The sequence below is a fragment of the Lepidochelys kempii genome, chromosome 23, assembly GCF_965140265.1.
Source record: "Lepidochelys kempii isolate rLepKem1 chromosome 23, rLepKem1.hap2, whole genome shotgun sequence".
NCBI lineage: Eukaryota > Metazoa > Chordata > Testudines > Cheloniidae > Lepidochelys > Lepidochelys kempii.
In genome coordinates, this window is record NC_133278.1 from 14975955 (window position 1) to 14995737 (window position 19783).

Consider the following 19783-nt stretch of genomic DNA (forward strand, 5'->3'; position numbering starts at 1 on the left):
CCCGCGCTCGGTTCCGTGCTGCGCGGCGCCGGGATCGAGGCTGCCGGAGGAGCGCAGGGGAGACCCTCGGGCGCGCGCATGGTGAGGGGAGGGGGGTCCGAGACCACGGGGGGGGAGACCCCCCCTACTGCCACGTGGGCTAGGAGGGGAGACCCCCCCCGGACCCCATGGGGAGGAGGGGAGACTCCACCAGGGTCACATGTCGGGGAGGGGAGACCCCTCCCCGGACCCCATGGGGAGGAGGGGAGACCCCCAGTGGGGGACAAGGGGAGGCGCCCCCCAGCGTCACATAGGGAGGAGGGGAGACCTCCCCCGTAGCCACATGGGGAGAGGGAAGCCCCTGGGAAGGAGGAGTGCCCCCCTCCTGCAGACTCATGGGGAGGAGGGGAGACCCTAAAGGGGAGCAAAGAGGGAACCACCCCCCACAGATGAGCCGGGACCTGGCCGGGGGAGGCAGCCCTGCGTGGCGTTCCGTGTTGCTGTTACTGAGCTGCCCTCCCCAGAGGGGAGGCATCTCAACATCCCTCTATGCCTGGCCTGCTTTCGGTTGTGATAGATCCCCAGCATCCGCAGGGGGAGGGCTCTGATGCTGAGATGCAGCCACCTCTGGGGCGGGGCAGCAGGGGGACAGCCACACACCACAACACACGGGGAGGGCTCCTGTGGCGCTGAGATGCAGCCACCTCTGGGGTAGTGCAGCTGGGGGGCAGCGCCCGGGAGCGCTGTGGTGTTGGAGAGGAAGTGGGGGGGATCTGGGCTCTGCCCCGGGCGAAGGGGGGTTTGGTGTTATAAGGGGGGTGCTGTGGGCCCTGCAGTGCTAAGCTTGGAGCCATTAAGCTCCCCGTGGGAAGGCGATTAGTGAATGGGGCTATTTCCTGCCGGCTCCTGCCTGGCATCGCTGCTGGGGCATGTGACAGCGATTAGTAACTAATGCTGGTCTGACCGGCTCGGCCCTGCCCTGCTGGGAGCGGCCCGGGCTGGCCGTGGCTCCAGGCCTGAACAGTGACTTGGGTCCATCTGGTGTTCTCACCTCCATAGGGGGTGGAGTGGGGTATGGCAGGGGGCTGGGAGCCGGGGCTCCTGGGTTTTCTCCCCGGTTCTGGGAGGGGAGTGCGGTCTAGTGGTTAGAGCGGAGGAGCCGGGACTCCTGGGTTCTCTTTCCAGCCATGGATCTCGACTTCCTGTGGCTTTGCCGTTGCAGGTGCCGCTTGGCATGCGAAGATGGCAACGGGCGAGCCCGGCTCACCGACACGGGAAGGGATGGCACTGCCCCAGGAGCAGGCCGGGCTGTGCCCCACAGATACAGGTGAGTGCCCGCCTGGGGCGTGCCCCTCGTACTGGGGACAGAAAGGTGTGGGGTTGCCTCCCATCCTGTTGCCAGGGGCGTTAGTGGGGCCATGGCCACTGGGGACCCCTGCCTTACAGTGGGGACGCCCTCCTGATTGCTCTGCCTGCCCCATTCTGGAAAGGGGCATCGGGAAGACGCTGGAGCCTGGCAGAGAAAGAGTACCCCTAAATTGGTCACATAGGGGGCAAGGGAGATGTCAGGGGGCAAGGACTCCGGGATTCTCTCGCTGGCTCCAGGAGGGGAGTGGGGTCTAGTGGTTTGAGCGGGGGGCTGGGAGCCAGGACTCCTGGGTTCTCTCCCGTCTCGGTGACTCTCTCCTTTGCCCCCCAGAGGGGGACGAGCCCAGCGCTGGCCCGGAGGAGCAGGAGGAGCTGCCTGCCCCACAGAGCAATGGGCCCTTGAGAGCGGCTGATGGCCAGGGGGACGCCCAGGAGGAGCCGAGCGACAAGGAGCTGTCAGACTCGGCCTCCACTGACAACACCTTGGAGGACTCGAGCGAGTTTGGGCGGCCCCTGGGGGTGGTGGCCTGTGAGCCGGGGGGCCCGCTGGCCCCACCCACGCACCGCGACGAGGACGTGACGGCCGCCAGCTGGCGGGCCCGCCGGAAGCACATCTTCGTGCTGAGCGAGGCCGGCAAGCCCATCTACTCTCGCTACGGCAACGAGGAGGCCTTGTCCTCCACCATGGGCGTCATGATGGCGCTGGTGTCCTTCATCCAGAGTGGCGACAACGCCATCCGCTCCATCTACTCGGGTAGGTGGGGGCTGGGCTTCAGGGCAGGGGGCGCTCTCCCCTGGCAGTCAGGGCCGGGGGCTGAGGGGCGCCGTCCTGTGGGGTGGGGGTCTCGGCAAGGGGCGCTTTCCCATGGCAGTCGCTGCTGACCCAAATAATTGAATTCCTTAAAAATCCCGTAACACTTGCCCCCCGGTTGAGGCGGGACCCCCAGTGTCCTGGCTGTTGGGGCGCAGGGGATTCCATTCCACCTGCCTGATTTCCCCTCACCGCAGTTCCAGTTGGACGGGAGGAAGCTAGTCTCCGAATTATCCAGCTGCTGTGCTCCACCCCAGAGGTGGCTGCCTGTCGGTGCTGTGCAAGTCTGGTGTGAGGCTGTATGCTTGCTTTGGGGGTATTTAGAGGGAGGAGGAGGCTGGGACGCTGGCAGACCTGTGGCCGCAGGTGCATGAATAGGTCCCAGGGGAGCCGTAATGAGATTAGCCCTCAGCGGTTGATACGTTGCACTGAGAGTGCATAAATACGTGAGGCGTGACGGAGAGGAAAACTCATGGGCCGTGGAATGGGACATGGGGCCTTTCCCCTCTAGGGGGCGCTGGCTCCCAGCCAGCCCCAGGGTGGGGAACTGGCTGGCTTAGGGCGGTGGGGAATGGGACATGGGGACTGTCCCCTCTAGGGGGCCCCGGCTCCAATCTGGCCGGTTCAGGGGGTCGGGCAATGGCACTCAGGGGTCCCCGGGAGCTGGGCAAGCTCACTGTCTCCATGTCTGCCCCTCCGCCCCAGACGACCGGAAGCTGGTGTTCGTGCAGCAGGGCCCACTGGTACTGGTGTCGGTGTCGCGGACGCTGCAGTCGGAGCAGCAGCTGCGCCAGGAGCTGCTCTACGTCTATTACCAGATCCTCAGCATGCTGACCCAGGTGAGCATCACCCGCATCTTCGAGCGCAAGAAGAACTACGACCTGCGGCGCTTGCTGGCGGGCTCCGAGAAGATCCTCGACCGCCTGCTCAACCTGGTGGAGTTGGACCCTGGCTTCCTGCTGGGGGCCGTGCGCTGCCTGCTGCTGCCCGCCTCCCTGCGGGACGCCCTGGGCACCCTGCTGCAGAAGGCCATCACCCCCAACCTGGTCTTCTCCATCCTGGTGGCCCGGAGCCAGCTGGTCACAGCGGTGCAGGAGCGGGCGGTGATTGAGGAGTGCCGGCTGGAGCCCACCGACCTCCACCTGCTGCTCAACCTGATTGGGGCCAGCTCGGCCTTCCAGGCCGGGGAGATCTGGACACCCATCTGCCTGCCCCGCTTCAACCCCGACGGGTACTTCTACGCCTACATCTCCTACCTGGACACGGAGTGCACCGTCTGCCTGGTGCTGCTCTCCACCGACAAGGAGTCCTTCTACGCCGTCTCGGACTGCAAGAAGCGGGTGGAGGAGGCCATGCGGACTCAGGGCTTGCTGCAGGTGCTCTCGGGCGGCCTGCAGAGCCCCTCCTATGGCGTGGGGCAGGTCGGGGTGCCCGACCTGCGGCACTTCCTCTACAAGCCGCTGGATATCCCGGAGAACTACCGCCAGCTGCCCCAGTTCACCAGGTACTGGGGCGCAGCAAGGCTTGGTTCTGGCTTTGGCCGGCGGGGTTGGTGTGTGGGAGGCTGAGTCGTGTCCGTGGCCTTGAATTTGGACTAAGCCCTGCTTAGTTCCTGCAAGGTCCTGGTGGTAGGGGCACTGGGGAGCAGGGGGATCAGCAGGGGGCGCTCTCCCCTGGCAGCCAGTGCCGGGCACTAGGGGGCGCCGTGCTGAAGGCAGCAAGGCAGGTGTCAGTAGAGCTGTCCTCAGTTTGCGGGGAGGCGTTATGGAGCTGTGTGCTCCACCCCAGAGGCAGCTGCGTTTCAGCCCCAGGTGGGTGCTCCCTGCAGGTGCAGCCTCGAGGGCGCTTTTTGGTCACTGCAGTGGAGGATGGCTGGGATGTGCCGGCTGGACAGACAGCCTCCCGGACAGACAGCTGTCCTCCCTCTCCCCCTGCGGCTCCGGGACGAGTTAAACCAGCCTTATGCAATCCCGGCTTTAAATAGGGCACGTCATGTGCTGCCCAACAAGGTGGCATGTGTGAGAGACTGGCTGCTTGTGGGGATCACGGGGCCGAGATGGCCCAGGGCATGCTGGGAATTCAGGGGCCTCAGCAGTGCCATCATGTGGGGGAATGGTGGGGGTAGCTCAATGCCAGGGGAGAGGAGCTCTGACATCATGAACCTCCCAGTACCCCCAAAAAGAGGCGGGTGACACTGTCCGTGTGTTATAAATGGAGAAACTGAGGCATGTTCTTTATGTGCTGGAGCGGCAGGGATAGAACCCAGGAGTCCTGGCTCCCAACCCCCACTGCTCCAACCCCCTAGCCCCCACTCCTCTCCCAGAACTGGGGATAGAACTTAGGAGTCCTGGCTCCCAGCCCCTCTGCTCTATACTACTAGACTGGGGGGCTGGGGGGGATTGCAGCTGAGAGCTCGTGCCAGGGTGGGAAGAGTCAGTGTCGGGCACTTAATGAACCGCTTTACACCGCACAACCGTTCTTCCTGTCAGCTGGACGTGGCATGGAATCGGGGTCTCTGAACTTCTTGTTCACAGCCTGAAACAGAAGTGATTGGCTGACGATACACCATGTTAGTCAGTCACATGGGCTTGTCCGGGCAAGTGTTTCTCCCCCACATCAGAATGGGGGTCTGCCTTTCCCGGGTAGCTCCTCCCCGTCCCGGATCAGAATGGGGGTCTGTCTATCCTGGTACCTCCTCCCCGTCCTGGATCAGAGTGGGGGTCTGCCTTTCCCTGGCACCTGCCCCCCATCCTGGATCAGAGTGGGGATCCGCCTTTCCCTGGTACCTCCCCCCCCCCGTTCCAGATCAGAGTAGGGGTCTGTCTATCCTGGTTCCTCCTCCCCGTCCCTGATCAGAATGGGGGTCTGCCTTTCCCTGGTACCTCCCCGCCCCCATCCCGGATCAGAGTGGGGATCCACCTATCCTGGTTCCTCCTTCCCATCCTGGATCAGAGTGGGGGTCTGTCTATCCTGGTTCCTCCTTCCCGTCCTGGATCAGAGTGGGGGTCTGTCTTTCCCTGGTACCTCCCCCTCTTCCCGGATCCAAATGGGGGGTCTGCCTTTCCCAGGTACTTCCTCCCTGTTCCAAATCAGAATGGGGGTCTGCCTGTCCGGGTACCTCCTCCCCATCCCGGATGAGAACAATGGGCCCGTCTACCCTGATATGAGGTGACCGGATAGCCATACACCAAATACTGCAATAGGATCAGGATCTCTTGTTCTCCCTGCCTTGCAGTACCAGAACGAAGGCCTGTCATGTGAAGCACACAAGGGTCAAATCCACCTGTGGGCTTCTCCCGGACCCTCGTGTTAGCCAGTGGGACTCCCTGCCACAGGATACTGGGGCTGACAGCCCTGTAGGCTCCAGGAGTGTCTGGAAGATCTCAAACTAAAGGCAGGGTTTTGGCAGGGCAGGCCTCACCCCGGAGGGGAGCTGGATTTTGGCAGTGAGCGAGCACTAATCTTTGGGAAGCAGTTTCCTCTGGGGTTCCTCAGCTAGCCAAGATGCCGTGCTAGATGGGCTCATGCTCCAGCTGTTTCTAGGTTTCCTTCTAGTTCAGTGTTCTCCCTGCCCTCCTGGTTTTGCGGGGTGCCGAGTTGAGACACTGGTAGCAGTAGCGGCAAGGAGGGGGCAGTGCCTGGTCTCTGTGTCTAATCCTGCCCCCCTGGCATCTCTCGCCCTCCGCAGCCCAGAGCTGGAGGGGCCGTATTGCAGCGAGGAGGAGCAACACCGGCTCTTTGACCTCTACCATTACCTGCACAGCCGCATCCACAGCACCTCTCGCCCCCTGCGCCTCATCTACCATGTGGCCGAGAAGGAGACGCTACTCGCCTGGGTAAGGCAGGGCACTTTTAATGAGGCATTTAGGGGGGTCATGGGCCTCATCTCCCCAGAGGAACAGCAGGGCCCTTCTTCCTCCCCAGGAGAGGCTGGAGGACCCCGTATTACTCACTCACCGCAGTTGGCTCCGGCTCTCTGCAAACTCAGGCAGCATCACTCACACATAGGTCAGTTTCCCCCAGCTCAGGCCCTCCACAGACTCAGGGAGTGTCGCTGCCTTTGTGACACCTGGCTTATGATTTCAAGGTTTTCTTCCCAACTAGGAAGGCGAGATGCTGACTCCATTCGTAATGGAAAGCTGAGCTGCTGCTGTGATCGCATGACTCTAGCAATTGCCCTTAGGCATGAGCCTAGATTGCCTGGGCCTTCACCTGGCATTGGCTGCAGGCTTGGGAGAGACCACTTCCTGTCTCAGTAATATTCTAGTGTGAGGAGGGTGGAACTTCCTGCTCTGTTCTTTCTATCTTGCACTGGGCTCATTCCTGCTCCCCTAGCAGGAAGCACAGTGATGCCTGGCCTGGGAAGTGATCACCAAGGCCTGACCAGTCCCACCTGGATTGCAGGGGAGATGGTTCAGGCTGCTTGTTCCCAGAATTCCAGCGTCAAGGCCCCACATGTTGCAGAATTCCCAGGCAATTGAGGGATGTGACTGGGATACGCACCTTAGTGTGATGTGTCCACTCATGTGATAGGCAGTGATGTGCTTTGGTTTTAACCACCATCAGTAGGTTTCAGAGTGAACATGTGTCCCATTGGAACTGCTTCTGGCTGTCATGCTGACAGCTGCATATGGGTTTAAAGCTTGTGCTGCCTCCCTCAGGGCTTGTGATGAGAAAAAGCTGGGGAGTGGGTTTGGAGAGGGAGGACAAGAGACAAGACCATGCCGGGTATAGGGGAGAGGATGGGTTGACCTTTCCTTTTTCCATGTTCTCCTTCTCAGGTCACCAGTAAGTTCGAGCTGTACACCTGCTTCAGCCCCCTGGTAACCAAGGCCGGCGCCATCAATGTCCTCACCAAGCTATTGCGCTGGATCAAGAAGGAGGAGGACCGGCTCTTCATTCGCTACCCCCCAAAATACTCTACCACGCCTAACCCTGGGAAGGGTGCCAAGGGCAGCCGGCCCGATGGTGCTGAGAATGGATTTTTTGCTGGTCTCTAAGCCTGGGCCTGCTTCACTCGAGGCCCCTGTATTTCACTGGTGATTGGATAACTTGGGGGGGAATCCCTTCTCCTCTTAGAAGGGGAGGTCAGGGACCTCCCCACCCCTACACCGAGAAGCCATACTCTCTAGGAGTTGGCTCAGGCTTGGCCGGCTCCTTCCGAGGTGGTGTTGATGTGTGGTTATCTGCCTGACTTATTTATTGGCCTACTTGTGTCTCCAACTCTCTGTTGGGGAAGCCTGAGTGGGGGTTATTGCTTCACTTTGAGCCTCGTGCTCCAGGCTGATGTGGGCACGTAGGGGCATGGCGAGCTTACACTCTGGCTCGCATAGGCCTGTACCGAAGGACTCCACCTGCACAGTGGAGCTGGGGTTGGGTGCGGCTTGTTCCATCTCCTTGACGGAAGCTGGTTTTGGTTCCTTCCCCTGGAGCCTCTGCTCTCCGCCTCCCAGTGTGGATCGGCCACAGGGCCCTGTGAAATGGGCTGTGATGGTGTTTCTCTTTCCTTTGGATGAATTGTGGCTAATTGCACCCCTTGGCATCGGAGCCCAACCTGCTTTGAAACTATTTTTCAACATCCCCTGCTCTTTAAAAACCTGAGCCTGGAATGAACTTAGATTTCTCACAGGCACCCGGAGCTTGGCGGCTCATATTTGCCAATATATTTAACTGGGTGCTGTGTCTGGAAACATAGCTGTATGTGGGGCGGGAAGGAGATTACTCCCTCATCCCCCCGCCCCATGCACATGCTCCTCTCGATGCTATAAATTGCAGTTGGGTGTTGGAGTTGCCTGCTGTGTTGTATTCTCCCTCCCTGTGCTGGTTGTGTTCGTTAACGCCTGCACCAATGCACTCTTCTCTGCTGCCCGTCTTAATTTAATGTTCCCTTTGGAAAGGCGGATCCTTTCACAGGAAGTGTCAAAATGCTCTTTGAAATGCTCTTTGAAAGCAATGAACTGCCTCCCTCCTTTGCCGGTGACATCTGTGCCCTGCACTATGGTAACTGGGCTGCCCCGTCACTTTTCAGTCTCCTTGTCCATCCTGGTTGCTAGAAGGAAGGGCTGTTTGCTCCCCCATGGCCTTAGACCTATCGATCTGCAGTGGGATTGATCCAGAATCCGCTGGGTCTGTTTTTCACAGGAAGATCATCCCATGCCTCTGGAAAGCCAGCCCCTGCCTGTGTCTCCTTTTAACTTGCATTTAGCTGCTCCAGGGAGACCTGGCGGGGTTGGGGAAGCAGAAAGAGTTTTCACACGCATGATGCACTGTGCCTAAAACCATCTTGGGTGGCTGTCAACTGAGGTCTCTTCCTGGCTGGCGTGTTCAACTGAGAATCAAAGTCTTATTAAAAAGTTGTTTTGATGAGGGTACATCTGGCTTGCTCCCTGTCCAGCACAGAGGATCTTGCCAAGGGAAGGGGGAATTGGGGCTTTCTAAATACTAGCTGTGTTGCCTTGGCCCCAGTGAGCTTGTGTCAGCTGGATGCAGACGGGAGGTCCAGGCTAGATTTTAACTCTCTTATGGCTGGAGATGTCAGGTCACAGCTGAGCTTGCCCCAAGTGTTGTCACGCTAACCCTCTGAGGTTGGCATTTTCCATCCCTGCAGCATTCTCCTTTTTGGCAGGGGCAAGCAAGGAAGGATGGGATCCCAAATCCACCTTCTCTTCCTGCTGTGTTCCACTCAACCATCAGGTACTCAGCACATCTGACTCTGCCTGGTGGGTTTTTTTAATCTCAAATCTAAGTATTAAAATGAGTTCAGCCTGGCTGCTGGCAAGGGAGGGATGTGATTTTTATGGCAGCGGAGGTCCTGCCAAGCGGTTCCTAGCACATGGTCACTCCGTATCCCATAAGGAGTGTGTGTGAAAGGCAGCAAGCTCAGCTGCTCTTCAAGGGGGAAGGGGAGCAGCGAGGCATGGTAGAAGGGTCATTACTGAGTGATATTCACAGCTGATTTTTTGGGGGTTTGGCTGCCTGGACTGCAGGCTGTGAATTGACGATACTTCAAGTCTGCGCGTGGTGCTGTGGTGCAGAGAGCTGGTGTACAGAAATAAAGCTACCAGCTGCACTCGCTTCGCTCCCAGCCCTAGCAGTTAACCCTGCTGCTACATCACTGCAAACAGAAACATGGGGACAGTCAGAGTCCAAAATACCGAGGCGAGCCTCCTTGCAGGGGTGTTATTTTAAGACGCAGCCAGTGCTTGCACCCTGCCGCAAGCTATGTGTGTGGGCTCTGCAGCGGGAGCAGGGCCAGCGGAGGGGGGGGGGGGGGGCAACTCTGCTCAGAGAGGTCTGGTCCAGCACTTGTCCCAAGGCTCGCTGCACCTGGAGTCTACCTGCCCAGGTGGGGGGGTTGAAATAAATGATGTCTGACTGCCTGTAGCTCTGCCTCCTCCCCTTGTCTGGCCACGAAGGTAGGAGCGGCCAGATGCTACCGGCCCTTGCTCATCCCCTGCCAATCGTTTGACCTCCCCACCTCCTGCCATCTACCCAAGCCAAATGCCACCCCTCTGCCATCCCCAGGGCGGGACCCCTCTCCCCTGGGTGCTAAACACAGAAACATCTGCCTGGTGCCCTGCCTCAACGGTGGAGCCCAGGGACATCTGAAGATGCCCCCCCACCCCTGCCCAAAGATGAGAGGGGAGAATGGATGAAACCCAGTCCTGCCCAAATGATAACCAATGAGGGACAGGATGAGCTTAGTCTGTGGTGCTGGGTCAAGGGAAGTGCAGCCCTGGATCCCCTGCTCTGGGGTTGCTGTACCCAGCTCCCCAATCTAAGCCCCTGGACCCCACTCCCCCTCCCAGAGCCGGGGAGAGAACCCAGGAGTCCTGGCTCCCAGCCCCCCTGCTCTAACCCACCAGACCCCACTCCCCTCCCAGAGCTGGGGAGAGAACCCAGGAGTCCTGGCTCCCAGCCCCCCTGCTCTAACCCACCAGGCCCCACTCCCCTCCCAGAGCCGGGGAGAGAACCCAGGAGTCCTGGCTCCCAGCCCCCCTGCTCTAACCCACCAGGCCCCACTCCCCTCCCAGAGCCGGGGAGAGAACCCAGGAGTCCTGGCTCCCAGCCCCCCTGCTCTAACCCACCAGGCCCTACTCCCCTCCCAGAGCCGGGGAGAGAACCCAGGAGTCCTGGCTCCCAGCCCCCCTGCTCTGACCCACCAGACCCCACTCCCCTCCCAGAGCTGGGGAGAGAACCCAGGAGTCCTGGCTCCCAGCCCCCCTGCTCTGACCCACCAGACCCCACTCCCCTCCCAGAGCCGGGGAGAGAACCCAGGAGTCCTGGTGCCTAGACCTGCCCCCCACCCCGACCCTGCAGTGAGGGGTTAGCTCCTCCCCCTTTCTCCAAGGGGAGGGGGCGGGGCCTTGGCAGGTGGTAAACACAGCGCACGAGCCTGGCTGAGGGGAGGGGCGGAGCCGCAGCAACCGTTGGAAAACGGGCGGGAAAAGAAAGCGCGCGGGGGGGGGTTGGGAAGTTTCAAGGCTCCCCCTCCCTCCTGGGGGGGTGAATAGGCGTCTGTGTTAAGGCCCCCCTCCCCACACCTCTCTGGGTACATAGGGCCATGGAGGGGAGTAAACAGGGTGAGAGGAAGATGGGGCAAGGGGGGAATGGCCCCCATGGGGTGGACAAATCACGGCCAATCCCACGATGCCCTTCCAGAAGGGTGATCCCACAATGCTCTCGCTCACCCCAAGGGGGGGGCGATCCCACAACTCCCCGCTCCCTCATGCCACCAGCAGAGTGATCCCACAGTGCCCTGCTGCTCGCTCACGCCAAGGTGGGGGGCCGATCCCACAGTGCCCTGCTGCTCGCTCACGCCAAGAGGGGGGCGATCCCACAGTGCCCTGCTGCTCGCTCACGCCAAGGTGGGGGGCCGATCCCACAGTGCCCTGCTGCTCGCTCACGCCAAGGTGGGGGGCCGATCCCACAGTGCCCTGCTGCTCGCTCACGCCAAGAGGGGGGCGATCCCACAGTGCCCTGCTGCTCGCTCACGCCAAGAGGGGGGCGATCCCACAGTGCCCTGCTGCTCGCTCACGCCAAGGTGGGGGGCCGATCCCACAGTGCCCTGCTGCTCGCTCACGCCAAGGTGGGGGGCCGATCCCACAGTGCCCTGCTGCTCGCTCACGCCAAGGTGGAGCGATCCCACAGTGCCCTGCTGCTCGCTCACGCCAAGAGGGGGGCGATCCCACAGTGCCCTGCTGCTCGCTCACGCCAAGGTGGGGGGCCGATCCCACAGTGCCCTGCTGCTCGCTCACGCCAAGAGGGGGGCGATCCCACAGTGCCCTGCTGCTCGCTCACGCCAAGGTGGAGCGATCCCACAGTGCCCTGCTGCTCGCTCACGCCAAGAGGGGGGCGATCCCACAGTGCCCTGCTGCTCGCTCACGCCAAGGTGGGGGGCCGATCCCACAGTGCCCTGCTGCTCGCTCACGCCAAGGTGGGGGGCCGATCCCACAGTGCCCTGCTGCTCGCTCACGCCAAGAGGGGGGCGATCCCACAGTGCCCTGCTGCTCGCTCACGCCAAGAGGGGGGCGATCCCACAGTGCCCTGCTGCTCGCTCACGCCAAGGTGGGGGGCCGATCCCACAGTGCCCTGCTGCTCGCTCACGCCAAGGTGGGGGGCCGATCCCACAGTGCCCTGCTGCTCGCTCACGCCAAGGTGGAGCGATCCCACAGTGCCCTGCTGCTCGCTCACGCCAAGAGGGGGGCGATCCCACAGTGCCCTGCTGCTCGCTCACGCCAAGGTGGGGGGCCGATCCCACAGTGCCCTGCTGCTCGCTCACGCCAAGAGGGGGGCGATCCCACAGTGCCCTGCTGCTCGCTCACGCCAAGGTGGAGCGATCCCACAGTGCCCTGCTGCTCGCTCACGCCAAGAGGGGGGCGATCCCACAGTGCCCTGCTGCTCGCTCACGTCAAGGGGTGGGCGATCCCACAGTGCCCTGCTGCTCGCTCATGCCAAGGGGGGAGCAATCCCACAGTGCCCTGCTGCTCGCTCACACCAAGCGGGGGCAATCTCACAATGCCCTGCTTGCTCACGCCATGGCGGGGGGAGATTCCACAACTCCCCGCTCCCTCATGCTACCAGCGGAGTGATCCCACAATGTCCTGCTCGCTCATGCCAAGTGGGGGACGATCCCACAACTCCCCGCTCCCTCATACTACCAGCTGAGTGATCCCACAGTGCCCTTCTCTCTCACGCCAAGGTGGGAGGGCCAATCCCACAGTGCCCTGCTTGCTCACGCCAAGGTGTGGGGGCGCGATCCTACAGTGCCCTGCTCGCTCACGCCAAGGGGCGGGGGCGATCTCAGTGCCCTGCTTGCTCATGCCATGAGGCAGCGATCCCACAGTGCCCTGCTCCCTCACACCATGGGGTGGCAATCCCACAATGCCTTCTCCCTCTCACCATGGCAATCGCACAGTGCCCTTCTCCCTCATGCCATGGGCTGGATAAATCCATGGCAACCCCACAGCGCCCTTCTCCTGCACGCCGTGGGGTGGATAAATCCCCCTAGAAAGCCCAGTTACAAGCTTGAGCTGAATCTTTTGTACAACAAAGCAATTCCTTTGTTTTTTTTTAACTCTTCCCAGTTCCCAGCGACTTTGCACCCAAGGCAGAGGAGCTGCTATTGCTGGTGAAACAACTGCAGGATGGTATTTGGGAGCTGGGTCTGGTGGTTAGTGCTGGGAGCCAGGACTCCTGGGTTCTCTCTCCAGCTCTGGGAGGGAAGTGGGATGTAGAGGTTAGAGCTTGTGGGGCTGGGAGCCAGGACTTTATCCTTGGCTTGGGGGGAGTGGGATCTAGGGGTTAGAGTGGTGGGGCTGGGAGCCAGGACTCCTGGGTTCTTTCCCTGGCTCAGGGGGGAGAGTGGGGTCTAGCTGTCAGAACTGTAGTCTGTGAAAGAGGTCTCTTGTGTCCTTTTCCAGGCTCTACCAGTGACTCTCTATGTCACTTATCTGTGCCTCAGTTTCCCCTCCCCCAGTTAAGTGAAGGGAGAAATTACCCCTCCCGCCCAGGCACACTCAAAAAAGCATAGGGTGAAGGATGCGTGTTAGGAACACAACCGGGCGTATCCTTCTCCTTCCCCTTCCCTCTGCAGCAGGGACCCTGGAGCCCCGAATGGACGACCTGGTAGGAAGGATCAGCAGACTGCAGCGAGGTGAGGGGCAGGGAAGGCAGGGGGTTGTCCACTCCTATTACGGAGCACACTGGGCTGCAGCCCGCTCCCCCAGCACCCCTTACTGCCGTGCCAGCCTGCTACTAGGCCCCCCAATGTCAGCCCCTCTCTACCTGCCCACAGGAGCTAGATCCTGCTCTCACTGAGAGCCTGTTTACATGGGGACACACACTTCACCCCCAGAGCCATGCTGCTGCCCCCGCCGGGGGACGCGCCGACCCAGGAGCTGAGGCCGTTCTCCGGTTTAGCTTCCGTGGCTTTGAAAGCGGTGTGTAAACGAGCCCATGGATTCAGAGCAGGGACTGTGGATTTCACCCAGTGGTGCTGAAATCAGACTCAGGCCCTTGGTAATGCAGGGATCTATATAATCCATCCATCCCCATGTACACCTATCTTCCTATAGCTCTCTAGGCCCATACTGACCCCTCCCTCCATCCCTGTACACACCCCCCACTATCCATCCCTGTACTGACCCCCCCCATACACACACCCCACTATCCATCCCTGTACTGACCCCTGCCTCCAACCCCACAGCCCAGCATCCATCCCCACCCCATCCCTCACTATCCAACCCCATATTGACTCTTCCCTACCTCCCTCCAACCCCATTTCACCCCATCCATCCCCATACACCCCCCACTATCCATCCCTGTACTGACCCCTCCCACCCTCCATCCCCATACACACACCCCACTATCCATCCCCATATTGACCCCTCCCTCCAACCCCACAGCCCTGCATCCATCCCCCCCACTATCCAACCCCATACTGACCCTTCCCTCCCTCCCTCCAACCCCACTCCATCCCATCCATCCCCCACTATCCATCTCTGTACTGACCCTTCCCTCCATCCATCCCCATACATACACCCCACTATCCATCCCCATATTGACCCCTCCCTCCCTCCCTCCAACCCCACAGCCCCGCATCCATCCCCCTCCACTATCCAACCCCATACTGACCCTTCCCTCCCTCCCTCCAACCCCACTCCATCCCATCCATCCCCCACTATCCATCTCTGTACTGACCCTTCCCTCCATCCATCCCCATACATACACCCCACTATCCATCCCCATATTGACCCCTCCCACCCTCCCTCCAACCCCACAGCCCCGCATCCATCCCCCTCCACTATCCAACCCCATACTGACCCTTCCCTCTTTCCCTCCAACCCCACCCCATCCATCCCTATACACCCCCCACTATCCATCCCTGTTTTGACTCCTCCATCCATCTCCATACACACACCCCACTATCCATCCCCATGCCGACCATTCCCTCCATCCATCCCTGTACACCCCCCCATTATCCAACCCCATATTGACCTCTCCCTCCCTCCCTCCAACTCCACACCACCCCATCCATCCCCATACACACCTCTCCATCTATCTATCTATCCATCCATCCCACCTCACTGCTCCAGCCCCTTAGACATCCCCCTCTCTCTCTCCCCACACCTTCACCCCTAACCCGTTTGGTCTCTCCTTAGCTAAGCAGGCTCTGAGCCAGGAGCTGCAGGATGGGCAGGCGCGCAGTGAGCAACTGCAGGCAGAGCTGGAGGAGCGTAAGTCACCCCCCCCGCCCAGCACTGCTCCCTGCGGCTCACGTTGCACCTCAGGTCCTTTGACCCAGAGTCTCAATGGTGCCTAACTCCCCGTGGCACCTAATACCTTTAAGGATTTGGGCCACGGCGTCTTCTGAGCTCTCTGGCAGAACGCCCCTTCGCTACCCAGCTGCATGCTGTGGGGGGCTGGACCTACCCCCTAGCGCCAGTGAGACACAACCCCGAACCCAGAGGATATGGGCCCCCAGCCTGGTTGTTTCTCCCCCCCACACTCTTTTGCAGTGAACGAGGAGAAGTCGAACCTGGAGAAAATCTGCAGCCAGAAGCAAGGTGAGAGCAGGCCTTTAGCAACTCGGCTGAGTGACACGAAGATGGCTGGACAGCCGGGATAAAGGCACTGACCACTTTGGTCCCGCACTTTGAGATCCACTGATGAGAAGGACTCGAGACAAGACAGGCATTACCATTACCAGCGGGTCACACAGGCGTTAACCTGCATACAGCCCGGGATCCAGCCTTAACCACAGTCTGCCCCCCAAACTCCCTGTGGGCCCCCATGCCAGTCCCCTCTATTTCAGAGACTTCCTGCCTCTCTGCTCATTCTCTCCCCTGCCAGGGTTGCTGTGTGCCCCCAGGGGTGTTGTGTGCCCCCTCTGACCCCTCCCTCACACCAGGTACCCCGATTCCCCCCGCATCCCAGGGCCTCTGTGTGCCCCCCATTTCCCCTCCTATCACACTAGGGTCCCCCGATCTTCCCCCATCCCAGGGCCTCTGTGCCCCCCCCATTCCCCATCCTCTCATACCAGGATCTCCCAGTCTCCCCCTGCCAGGGGCTCTGGGTGCCTCCCCAGGTCAGTGGGAGCTGCCCAAGGGCAGGCCAGAGCGAGCACCCCATGGGGAGTGGGGTGGCCCCAGCAGGGATCAGCGCACGGTGTCTCTCTGGGAGCCGTATCCCCTCACTAACATGCGTGTCCCTTCCAGAGGTCCTGCGGACCCTGCAGCTCCGCTGCCAGGAGACGGAGGCTGAGGCCCAGAGGTGAGAGGGGGATAGGGCAGGGGTTAGGGCAGGAGGGAGGGATGGACAGGTGGAGGGGTATGTATGGGGATATAGATGGAGACTGAGAGACACAGAGAACCATAGAGAGAGAGAAGGACTCCTTGGTTCTGTCCCCAACTCTGGGAGGGGAGTGGGGTCTAGTGGTTAGAGCAGGGGAGGAGGAGGCTGGGAGCCAGGACGCCTGGGTTCTATTCATGTCATGGCCTGATACTGGGCCAGGTACTTCTGCTTCTCTGCCCGCTTGCGGGGGGTGGGTAGATTCACCTGGGGAAAGTGTCTTGGGATCCCCGTGGGCGAAGAGTCTTGTGCCCTCGTCTGGGAGTCAGGCTGCCCGGGTTCACCAGACTGCGCCGCCCTTGTTCGCCCCGGGCAGGCAGCAGACGCTGTCCCAGGATCGGAAGCAGAGCATCGAGGAGCTGATGGCGAAGATCCAGGAGGAGAAGCTGAAGCAGAGGAAACAGAGGTACTGGCTCCCGCCCCCCTGCAGCGGACTGAACCCCCAGCTCTGTAAGCGGGAGTTGCTGCCGCTCCAACACACTCCTGGAGATGGGCATGTGTCAGCCACAGCACCCCACAGGCGCACCTACACTCCTCCTCAGTCACCACGGGCCATGAGCAGGAGCGGGCAGTGCCTTCTGGGATATCCCGCTGCCCCGAGTCTAGATGCTCCCTTCTCCGTGAGCTCTACGCCAGCCCGATCCTCAAAGTAAACCCCTTAGAGCGTCTGGGGCGTCCATCCTAGGGGCAGCCCCTTGTGTGCCAGCCGGGCCGAGCCATGGGAAAGTGCTCCGAGAGAGGCCAGGGTTGCACACCCCAGTGTGTCCACTAGCCGTCTGGCCTAGGTGTGCAATGGTGGCATCCCGCCGAACGGGCTCCCTCCTGCAGCCCGAGCCTCTGCCTCGGGTTCCACACCCTGGGCACGTTCCTGTTCTGTCCAGGAAACTAACGACAAATAATTAACCAGCTGCCAGGCCCTGCTCGGCCTAGTCAGTCCCGGCTTTGCCACAGGCCCTCGCTTGCCAGCGCCTGCTCACCAGAGGGAGGAGAGTCACTCTGGGCGGGTGAATTCAGCCCTTAGTGTCTCTCTCTGTCTCTCTCTCTCTCACACACACACACACAGAGCAGAGCTCATCTCCTCCTGTGGGGTGCAGCAGGGACACAGACACACAAACACACTCACAGAGAGCAGGGCTCATCCCCCGCAGCAGGGGGACACCCCCACCCCCACCGAGCAGGGCTCATCCCCTCCAACTGGGGACGGCAGTGACACACACACACACACGCGCAGGGCTCATGTCCTCCAGCAGGGGGCAGCAGGGACACACAGGTACTGCACTGTATGTAACACACTCTGTGTGTGTGTCTCTGCTGCCCCCTGCTGGAGGGACCAGCCCTGCTCTGTGGGTGTTTGTGTGTCCCTGCTGCCCCCTGCTGGAGGGGATGAACCCTGCTGTGCGTGCGTGTGAGTGTTTCTGTTGTGCGCAGAACTCTCTGCCCCATGGCAGCCCCTCACCCTGTGTTGTTTCCAGGCTGGAATTTGAGCAGCAGCTGGACGAGCTGATGGAGAAGCACAAGACCCTCCAGGAGTGCCACGTAAGAGCCATTGGGGTCCCCTGTGCTGTTCCTGGGTGCGTGGGGTGGGGAACGCTCCCCTAGGGACAGATTGTGGGACACAACCCTACTGGGAGGGGACATGGGCACGTGTGGGAGGGATTGGGTTAGAGCAGGGAGTCTGACTGGGAGCCGGGATTCCTGGGTTCTCTACCTGGCTTTGAGGGGGGCTGGGAGCCAGGACTCCTGAGTTCTTGCCCCGGCTCTGGGAGGGGAGTGGGATCTGTGGGGGGGGGGGGGCAGGGGATAGGAGCCAGGACAGGGGTTGAGGACACTCGATGCTAGCAGAAGCCAAGGATGTCCACGGTGTTGTGCTGTGGCAGCATTACAGGGAGGGACCTGATATAAGGCCTCCGGGGGCAGGGACATTGCTCTTTAGCTGATACAAGCTGCGTCTCCCCTCGGAGACCAGGCTTCAGTCTGGGACAAGACCCATCTACGGGAGGTTAGCATGAGGGAAGGCTGTGGACGCTTCTTCCTCCCCATGGCAGCATGCTCTGTGGTGAATTCCCTCCCCCTCCTCCTAGAGCATGGAGAAGCTGGCTGCCGAGATCTGCAGCATGGCTGAGAGCAGGGAACGTTTGCTGAGCGAAGGTGATGAATCTCTCTGGGCCTCAGTTCCCAGCTGTAAAATGGGCAGAATAATCCTCCCTCGGGTCTGTCTTGTTTATTTGGAGTGCAGACGCTTGCGGGCAGGGACCATCTGTCGGTTGGGCTTTAGGCATGCGCTTAGCACGACGGGGCCCTGATCTTGGTTGGGGTCTGGGCAGTGCCCGGCATGACGGGGCCCTGATCTTGGTCGGGGTCTGGGCAGCGCCCGGCATGACAGGGCCCTGATCTTGGTTGGGGTCTGGGCAGTGCCTTGCACGACGGGGCCCTGATCTCGGTTGGGGTCTGGGCAGCGTCCGGCACGATGGGACCCCGATCTTGGTCTCTGCAGACATGTCTCAGTCCAGGAGCTGGGCCCCACCTGTTCTCACTGAGATCCCAGCACCCAAGTTACGCTGCCCTGTGACTCTGTTTCTGTCATTTGCCCTAGACAAGCTGATCCAAGACAACCTGGCCCAGGTCGAGAAGCAGCTGGACTCCCTGCCCCAGGCAGAGGCAGCTCCCAGCCAGGAAAGGATGTTCCTGAAGAGCCAGGAGGCCAGCAGTGCCCTGTGAGTGCTGAGTGCCACCAGCCCTGTGCCTGCCAGCGGGGGAGCAGTACTGCATTGATACACTGCGAGCAGGACTCCTGGGTCCTATCCCCGGCTCAGGAAGGGGAGTGGTGTCTAGTGGTTAGAGTGGGGGGGCAGATGGGAGGAAGGACTTCTGGGTCCTATCCCTGCCTTGAGGAGTGAGGGCAGCTTAGGTGCTGCCATGAAACCATCCATCTAGGCTAGTGCAGAGAGTGCCTTGGGACAGGGCTGGCAGAGGTCCGCCAGGGAGAAGCATTTGGCAAGGGGATGCAGAGAGAGTTGTTCCCAGCACAGCCTGCCTTGGCTGGGGAGGGTTGCTGTCCATCACCGAGGCGTCTGGGCTGTTCACTGCCCTCTGTTGTCCCCAGGCAGCTGTTCCAACAGGAAAACAAGAGAGCGACCGAATATCTGGAGGCAGCTTCGCGCCGCCACTCAGAACTGCAGCAGAAGTTCAAGAGGTGAGTGCAGGGTGGGCTGGGAGCCAGAACTCCTGGGTTCAATCCTGGCTCTGGGAGGGGAGTGGGGTCTAGTGGTTAGAGCTGGGTGAGGCTGGGAGCCAGGACTCCTGGGTTCCCTCCCAGGTTCTGTGAGCTTGGCGCTGCAGCTGCTGCTTTGCTGTGGATCACAGTCAGTCCAAGGCCCCGACTGGTTTGTCCAGGAAACTCCCCTGGCACTTTTTGGGCCTTCTTTGCCTGGCCCAGTCCCAACTGGGTCAAGCGCACTCCACCCCTCTCCACCCTCCCCGTGTTTCCAGTGGCTTATGGGATTCCTCACTGTCCTGATTACTCTGCTCTGCTGGGCCGCGGCTGCGGGCCCTGCCAGAGGTGGCTGCATTTCTCTGCTGGGAGGAAGGACCCTGCCATAGCCCTTGTGCCATATCCCTTCCTCCCTGCGAAGGGCTCGGATGCCCTGGTGACGGGCCTGGGCAGGCGCTCCCGTTGTTTGACTATAACTGTTATTTCTGGTTTCGTTCAGGCTGACGGCCGAGCTGGAAGCCCAGCAGGTGAGGATGGTAGCGCCAAAGGGAAATCTCTGGTAG

General features: G+C 60.9%; 2 protein-coding genes across 2 annotated transcripts; both read left to right on the plus strand.

The window, feature by feature from the left end:
- Positions 1–9541, plus strand: LOC140902048 (vacuolar fusion protein MON1 homolog B-like). Its single transcript, XM_073321670.1, has 6 exons — positions 1–81; positions 1202–1306; positions 1679–2101; positions 2864–3662; positions 5847–5994; positions 6940–9541. The coding sequence occupies exons 2-6, from the start codon at positions 1222–1224 to the stop codon at positions 7156–7158; spliced, it is 1674 nt and encodes a 557-aa protein (XP_073177771.1). The 5' UTR covers positions 1–81; positions 1202–1221; the 3' UTR covers positions 7159–9541.
- A 3732-nt stretch (positions 9542–13273) lies between these two features.
- On the plus strand, positions 13274–19783 carry LOC140901888 (synaptonemal complex central element protein 1-like). Its single transcript, XM_073321315.1, has 10 exons — positions 13274–13313; positions 14821–14895; positions 15178–15225; positions 15877–15931; positions 16326–16415; positions 17482–17545; positions 18091–18157; positions 18603–18723; positions 19113–19202; positions 19720–19783. Exons 1-10 carry the CDS (start codon positions 13274–13276, stop codon positions 19781–19783), a joined length of 714 nt encoding a protein of 237 aa, XP_073177416.1.

What these genes read in the sequence shown, in the direction of transcription:
- LOC140902048 (XM_073321670.1), top strand. Translation starts at nt 1,222, where the DNA reads ATGGCAACGGGCGAGCCCGGCTCACCGACACGGGAAGGGATGGCACTG. An exon ending in CAGCTGCCCCAGTTCACCAG is followed by an intron (nt 3,663 to 5,846) that starts GTACTGGGGCGC and finishes CGCCCTCCGCAG; the next exon opens with CCCAGAGCTGGAGGGGCCGT. An exon ending in AGGAGACGCTACTCGCCTGG is followed by an intron (nt 5,995 to 6,939) that starts GTAAGGCAGGGC and finishes TCTCCTTCTCAG; the next exon opens with GTCACCAGTAAGTTCGAGCT.
- LOC140901888 (XM_073321315.1), top strand. Translation starts at nt 13,274, where the DNA reads ATGGACGACCTGGTAGGAAGGATCAGCAGACTGCAGCGAG. An exon ending in AATCTGCAGCCAGAAGCAAG is followed by an intron (nt 15,226 to 15,876) that starts GTGAGAGCAGGC and finishes TGTCCCTTCCAG; the next exon opens with AGGTCCTGCGGACCCTGCAG. An exon ending in ACGGAGGCTGAGGCCCAGAG is followed by an intron (nt 15,932 to 16,325) that starts GTGAGAGGGGGA and finishes CGCCCCGGGCAG; the next exon opens with GCAGCAGACGCTGTCCCAGG.